The sequence below is a fragment of the Echinops telfairi genome, unplaced genomic scaffold (assembly GCF_000313985.2).
Source record: "Echinops telfairi isolate 266 unplaced genomic scaffold, ASM31398v2 ScPeMD7_70;HRSCAF=299, whole genome shotgun sequence".
Classification (NCBI taxonomy): domain Eukaryota; kingdom Metazoa; phylum Chordata; class Mammalia; order Afrosoricida; family Tenrecidae; genus Echinops; species Echinops telfairi.
In genome coordinates, this window is record NW_022103968.1 from 70,279,227 (window position 1) to 70,287,514 (window position 8,288).

General features: G+C 40.1%; 1 protein-coding gene across 1 annotated transcript in view; it reads right to left on the bottom strand.

Moving 5' to 3' along the window:
- The window catches only part of KCNMA1 (potassium calcium-activated channel subfamily M alpha 1), a 1,099,869-nt gene that overhangs the window by 146,091 nt on the left and 945,490 nt on the right, over window positions 1–8,288 (bottom strand). The window contains 1 exon segment of the mRNA XM_045291187.1: window positions 745–831. Within this exon segment, the coding sequence (XP_045147122.1) occupies window positions 745–831 (87 nt within the window).

The window sequence follows — 8,288 nt, forward strand, 5'->3', positions numbered from 1 at the left end:
TTTAAAAAAAACCTTTCTTTTTCTGCTTTAACCAAGTTTGCCAACTCCGTGTAAGGGTTCATTAGGCTCTCTTTACAAGGCCCTAAGAATAAGATAGGGCAATGATTACAACTTTCAGTTTCCCTACTTCAGCATGTGATCTGATTCAGCACTTGGCTCAAGCCTAGGGCACATTCTCTCTTCCCTATTTCCCCAACCGAGTCTACAGGATGGTGCCCTCTGGCATTGAAAGGTGTATTTGTTGGCTAGAGTTTAAAAAAAAAAAAGATTCAAAGCAAATAAATTCAGAAATGTCATAAAAGGCTAACAACCCATAAACATGAGTTAACAGGCTATCTCCGTTCCATTATTAATCGCCACATCTGGAGAAGCTCACATCTGTATACACTTAACAGGTCATTAGCACTGGCATATCCACACTGCAATCACTCAAGAGTAAGAGTCGTGCAAAGTGGGTTGAGAGCAAAAGCATCTAGCTAACAAGCCTTCCTGTGAAGGTTTGAGCAAGCTGCTCACTGGGGGTCCAGTTGCTCTAATGATTCTTTAGTGTGCTCTATAGCTTTTCTGTTTGGTGTTCTGCTGCCCAGAAAGCTAAGCCCATGCTAAAGCCACAGTAGTGCATCGCTCTTCTTCGGGTGAGCGAGGCACGTGACAGTAGAATGTGGAGGGGTACAGGCGAGCACAGCCAGCACAACCAGACTTTGTAGTGACTGAACATGGGAATTTGTTCCAGCACTCCTTCACCTGACTCAGTCACAAGCCCAGACTTGGGAGGTGCAATCTTGAACTCAAATGGGTCTTTGGGATAGCGTGATCTGGCTTCAACCTTGACTGCCAAACAATAAGGGAAAAAGAAAATAGAAATTAATCCTTGTGGCAATTTTCATAATAAAAGTCCCAACGCAATCGTAACATTGAATAGAACCTTGCATTTAAATTAAACTAGAAATTTCTCTCAGGTGTTTCTTCTTTTCCTTTATCCCAATGGCATCTGGCATTCTTTTTTGCCTTTTTATGGAAATCTATATCAACAAGGATGCTATTTGTGGAAATTCAGAAGTTGGCCAATAAGCTTCAGAAAAATATGAAGTTCTCTTCTCATAATATTCACAAGCACACACAAAAAACTCATGTTAGAGCTGGATCAAACCCGTTATCTGCTAAAGTGTACACAACGGAATCCTACTGAATCATCCTCTTCCTCGAAGCCATCAACCCTCAATGTGAAACTATTGTTTGCCAGACCCAACCAATAGCATGGTCAGTCACGTCGGCTGGGATTCTACTGTCCAACTTGCATTAAATACCAAGTGTTTGTATCTTCTAAGAAAGGGTGATGCACAGCATCGCCTTGAAGCATCCATCACATTGAAAATGTGCTTTCTGTCTCTGAGCCTATGGATATTTCTTTAAAGGAAGAAGAGAGGGGGAAATGCTGGAATTGAGATTATATAGTCCGTTTTCTATTTCTTATGTTTGATCAAAATCAACCCCATGTAATTCAGAGTAACACAGGTATATGGGAACATTTAATTCACAATGGATTAAACACCCATACTGATCTGACTTCTTATATTCAGAAGGGATGTTCACCAGAAAGTCTGGGTTCATTACCTCTCACGGTCTTGCAGTGTGACCACAAGACCAAGCTCACTGGGTGGGAACACAGAGTGGGGCCTGTCTTACTGAGGGATGTTTCCTGGTCTGTCAATCATGGACTACCAGAACCCTTGCTGAATGGAACACAAGCTGGCCTCATGAGAAGGTGTGGCTGTTTCCTTACCCACAAAACAAAAAATAACAATAATATTATGTATCATACCAAGTAAATTATTCTTTGTGTAAATTTTGGTAACATAGTTGACCCCTGAAAAACACAAAGATTGGCATGGCAACCACCTCCAGATTCAAAATCTGCATATAATTTGCAGCTGGTCCTTGAGCCTCATAGGTTTGACTTACACAGGGCGACTTCTATGAGGATTATTTTTCTTCCTGCTATTAAGGTGGGCTCAGGTGTTGTGAATATCTGCTGAAAATGCCGTGTGATACTCATCATCTCTGGGTGCACAATTCCTCTCTCCAGCAACCCTCCCACGGATAGCCAAACTGCCCATGAGAAGATGATAATCTTCGTGTTGTAAGCTGATACTCATGTATAAATTGGTCCACACAATCCAAACCTATGTTGTTTAAGGGTCAACTATGTAAGTATTTTGAGATGTATCCTATAGTGGGGAAAGCCATATATTCATCAGAAGATTGAGCAGTTAAATGTAGCTAGAAATAGACATCAATGCCAAGTTCAGTGCCTGGGGTCAGTTGGCATACAAACAAACAAAAGCAAAAAACAACAAAGCATAGCACCTCACTGCTCTTGCATCAATTCCGACTCAGAGTGATCCTATACGTCAGAGTAGAACCACACCTGTGTGGGTTTCTGAGACTGCGAGTCTTAATGAGCACACACAGCCTCCTTTTTCTTTTGGGGAATGGCTAGGGTTTGCACTGCTGACCTAGGAGGTACCAGCTCAATGCATATCCCAGCAGGATTCATTCAGGAGAGCCCAAGTGAAAGATATACTTGAGAGGAGAGCTTCAGATCTAACAACCATGAGATAAAATATATAAAACTAATTTTGAAAGATAATGGTCAATAAATACTAGGACATAGATAATGAAAGGATGAAGGATGCTGTTCCTCAAAAGCACACCCCCAAATGATAATATCATATATATACATATAGTCTATCTATCTATCTATCTATCTATCTATCTATCTATCTGTCTGTCTGTCTGTCTGTCTGTCTGTCTGTCTGTCTGTCTATCTGTCTGTCTATCTGTCTATCAACAATGGTAGCCCTTGAGGCTATTCTGTTCTGGGCAACCCCATGTGGGTCAAAGTAGAACTGTACTGGACAAGGTTTTCAATGGCTGATTTCCAAAACTTGATTTCTAGGTCTTTCTTCTCAGGTACCTCTAAGGCAGCGGTTCTCAACCTGTGGGTTGCGACCCCTTTGGGCGTCAAACGACCCTTTCACAGGGGTTGCCTAGGACTGTCGGAAAACAAATAATTCACAATATATAATTACATATTGTTTTGTGATTAATCACTATGCTTCAATTATGTTTAACTATGTTCAATTTGTAACAATGAAAATACATCCTGCATATCAGATATTTACATTATGATTCATAACAGTAGCAAAATTATTTATAAAGTATCAATGAAAATAACGTTATGATTGGGGGTCACCACAGCATGAGGAACTCCGTTAAAGGGTTGAAGAATTAGGACGGTTGAGAACCGCTGCTCTAAGGTGCTCTTGAGTGGCTAACCTTTGATAAACAACAAACCCCTTTGCACCACCCAGGGGCTCCAAATCTATACAATGCTCTTCAACTTAATAATCCCTCCATCAAATGCAGTATCATGCGAGATAATCTGGTAACCCCTTGCTGAAAAATATGAAATATATGGATATATATTCACACATATAGACAATTACACATATAGGCACACATTCATGTGTACATGTATATATATGTATGTATGTTTATATATGGAAAACCTAACAGATAAATGCTAAAAAGAAATCTGTCATTATGTACATTAAAAATAGAAAAGTCTCTTCGAGGAGCCCATCTTTCACTGGCACCAGTGTGCGCGCATCCACACACTGAGGCTGTAGGGAGGAGTCTGAGTGGGCAGGGAAGGGGAGGCTTGTTGGAGCTTTTCCATTTCTAGCTTTTGTGGAGCTAATGGGAGAGTGGTGAGGGAGAATTTAAGGAACAATAGGTTATGTAGAAGTTAATCACAGGGTATATTTCTGGCTCTATTCACTGCTTAAGAAACCTGAATTGTGTAAGTTTGAGTCCATCAATACAAAGTAATGAAAGACTACATGTGTGAGAGAAAAAATCCTATATAAATATATTAACAGAAATCCATATCACCTGGAATGCCATGCTCTACAGGATTCAAATTGGATATATCAAAGAACCGATCGTGCATACACATTCCATCTCACACCACATACTCCATGTTCTGTACAGATCCTGGGAGAAGTCCTACAATCATGGAAAATACTGGTACCTGGAATTTCAACTCATAGACATTCACTAAAAACTAGATTTCACTTAATAACTTGCCCCGTGCTCTGCCCTGCTCAATATGTGATAGAAACTCCTTTTGGAGATCTTTTTGTCTTGGGCTCTTTTCTGTCTGTCTTTCTTTCTTTTTTTTTTGGTCTTAAAACAGACTGTCTCCATTGCCTCAAAGGCAAAGAAAAGTATCAAGTAAAGATCAGTAGGAATTAGTGTATCAGAAACAAGATAGAGATATGAACAATGCAATTACAAAAGTAGATACATAACTGAAATGAGAACTGCAAGAATTTCCCTGAATCACTGCTACAGAGTTTGGGGAACGCAAAAGTAGTAGATCATGAAAATTAAAATATTTTTTCTTTTAAAAAAAATTAACCTGGGGAAAATATACAGGAGTGTGAAAGAAATGATCACTTTAACAATTTTTCTTTTCTTTCTCTCTACCTCACTGCCAACCATTTACAACTGCTCTGGGACTGAAAGGTAGATCTACTCCTACCAGTTGGCTTCCTGTGTCCTTGTCTGTCTGTCTCATGGTCAAAAACAAAACCCAAACGCACTGCCATCACGTCCATTCTGACTCAGTCTCAAATTCAGGGGTCAGTAAACTATGGTAGTACACATGCTTTTACATGACAATGAGCTAAGAATGGCTTTTTAGTGGTTGGTAAAAAAATCACAACACATTACAACTCTCTGTAATTCAAATATCAGTGGCAATAAATACAGTTTGATCAGAATACAGTCATGACGTGTCCTGAGTTTACATATTGCCTAATGTTGCTTTTGTTCGACACATGACAAAGTTGAGTGGCTGCATGAGACCCACGGCTACCAAGTCACAGCTATTTACTATCTGGCCCACAACAGAGACATATTTACCAACTCCTGCTCTGCCTCACCTGCTCACAGCTTCCTAGCTTTTCTATTGTCCAGAGGGACAATGCTCTTTCCAGCCTGCCAACACCACCAAACAACAAAAATACATATGGAACCCACTAGAAGGGCACTGAGTCGGAGCGGTCAGGAGGGGTGAAGGTAGTTTAATGGCTTTAATTTCCCCGTCACCCAACTGGTTATCAGTTCCCCTGGCTCTCTTGGTTGTGAGAATATGAGCTAGTCGCGTTTCCCCTTTTCCATCTCAAACGAAGTTAGATTCATTTCCCCAGTATTTTGGAATCAAGGCGAGCCACATCCACCATGAGCAATTCCTCAAAGCTGTCAGTGTGTGCTGCAAGTCCACCCTGCAAGAACCCTGTACAAGACAACAGATTAACCATTAGACTCGATATGTTGAAAATATACAGCTTCAACCTTTCCCCAGCTAGCTCAGAGCGATATATAGATGATGATTTCAACCGTCAGCTGCCGCATAGATTTAAACCTCTGCACAATAACTCCTGGATTCATCTGCCCCTTGTCACACTTGCACACCTTTCCTTGGAGGATACCTGGTGTGGCAGATTCACTGTGAATCCAGAATGATCCAGACGGCCGCTGTCTCTTTGTTAACAGGAAGCCAAACTGATGAGCTTGTAATGCATTTCTTATCAAAGTAGTTTCAGAAAGGAAAATATACCCCATCCGTTTTGCCAGAATTTCATATATACTATATTATGGACTTAATCAGAACCTCTTTGCTATTTTCTTGAGGAAATAGGTAATTCCATATCTATCCCATTAAAACCATTTTATCCCAATGAATTATGTACTTATAATTTATAATTATCCTTGATTTTCCCCTTCTGCAGTATACTTAATAAAACCATCATCTGGAGACCACAAAGCAATGGTGCTTAATAGATATAAACATGCTAATACTATTTTTTAAGTTAATGCTAATCTTTTTAAGCTGCGTGTCTAAAATGATCATTGTGAATAAAGGGATTGTAATTTTCAACCGATGCATTTAACAAAGACAAAATGGACTGTAATGGAATTTATGGAGCTTGTTAAGGAACTCTTCTCTAATATGGCTTATTATCAAATAGATCTGGACTTAGCATAGTGCAAATAGGGCCCTTCTGAACGGTATCATGAGAAAATGCTTGTAAAGTACCTGGTACTGTCCTGATCCATTGAAAGTACTCCCATAAATGGCTGCTATTGCCTATATTTTGGTATCCTTACATAAACACCAGCATTAAAACACTATTAATCTTATCTTCACTAACAATTCTGATATTTTGTGTATCACGGATTTTATTTTCGTATCATGATTAACAAGCAAATAAAAAAACACTCATCTACCATTTATCTTGATAAATGATCGCTTGAGTGCCTACATAAGTTTTGGACCCAAAGCAAGTGCCCCTTGCCCAGAGAGTGCTCAGACTTATCTTTACAAACAAGTGCTCTTAGTTTATATTTACCATTAAGAGTCGACTTGCTCTCTGGTACTGAATAAAGCCAATATGAAACATGAGTTCTTTATTTTGAAACATGAGTTATTTATTTTGATAGCTTCATGCTATTTACATGAGATTGTTAAGGACGGCCCTTACAAATCAGCGAGTGTTTCCTTGTGGATTTACAGATTGTCAGAAACCCAGCGGAATAGAGAAAAGATCATGCTGCCTTAGGAATTTGAGATTTGCCACCTGTCCAGAGTGAGAAACAGAAATGAGAGAAAGGGTCAGGGCTCTCACACCTCACATCGAATTCTCATGGTTAACACAATGTTGACTTACATTTCCACTTTGGGGCTAGTTTTATTTGCTTCTCTGTTGTGACTGAAATTATTGCTTCCCTTCTCTCTCTTTTTTTTCTCTCCCTAAACAGCTTCAAATAGACACGACTACCTGAAGATGTCAGTCATATTTTCACTTGGCTGTCCACATTTTTTTAAATTAATGCTTGCCCCAATGGTTCTGCTATTTGAAGACAACGTATATATTTGGGGGACAAAAGGGTTTATAAGCCAGAAGATTCCAGAGAGATTAGAATCATTATTATTAACATCATCATCATTTTTATCAGCTTATCCATAAACACTGTATCTTTCATTGCGCTAGTTGTGTCAGGAGCCCCCTAGAATCCTAATCTGTATTCCAGATGGCTGCACTGATACTTTCTCTGGAACTCAGATACAAGTAGAATGCATGGGCTTTCAGTGCAGCCCAGGAACACTGGTATGATGGAAAATTGTCTGCTAGAGCACTTTAGAAATACTGTATGCTTTTAACCTTGGGAGGTAAAGACCAATCTAGATTGTGATCTCACACTAAATGCAACATTGCATTTATTTCTTCAGGGTATAAAATTAAAACCCACTGTTATTGAGCTGATTCTGACTCATAGCAACCATGGGAACAAAGTAGAACTGCCAGCACAGTGATGGTGAGGTTGGAAATGTTTACAGAAGCAGACGATGAAAACGCGGTGTTGCCGAGGGGCTGGTGGGCTTGAACCACTGACCTTTCAGTTAACAGCTGAGCAGTTAAACACCGGCTACCAAGGCTCCTTTGCTTTTTTGCCTTTTTTAAATGTTTGAGTGTGAATTGGGTAAAGGTGTACAGAGAAAAAATACTTTTTCATTAAATAAGTAATACATTGCTTTATTTCCGTTCAACAATTCATACGCATTGTGCATCATGTCATTGTTCGCAATCTCTAAAATATAACATGGTCCATTCCACTTTCTACCTATGTTTCCTAGTATCCATTCCTAAACCTTCCTGCCTAATGAACTTTGTTCTTGGGGAAACGCTGGCCTTTTGATTTCAAACAGTTGATTATTCCCGGAAGTGCACCCCCCACTAGTACTGTTGTTCAGTTGTTCGGGTTGTCTACTTCTTGGCTGAAAGTTGAGATGCAGAGATGATTTTAGTTTCATGCCTAAAGGGCGGCTGCTAAGGGCCATGATCTCAAGGGTTCCACTGTCCTCAATCCTGTCTCCACTGTTCTCTAGCCCTGGTCTTTAAGTATGCTAACCACCCACCCAACCAAACAACAACTCACTCTCTGAATGTTACCATAACGCATCTTCAGAGCTGTCCTGTGCAGCACTGCGAGCTAGAGTACCAGAGCATGAAGGGTGTCCATTATGCTTACCAGAACGGGGGTCCGAGATGCTCTGGCCTTCCCCCTCTTTACTGATAAGGAATAAGAAGGCCAATGTTGTTGGCTCAAGACCACACTAACTCCTGCTCTGAGCAGCCAATGCACAGAGAGGACTA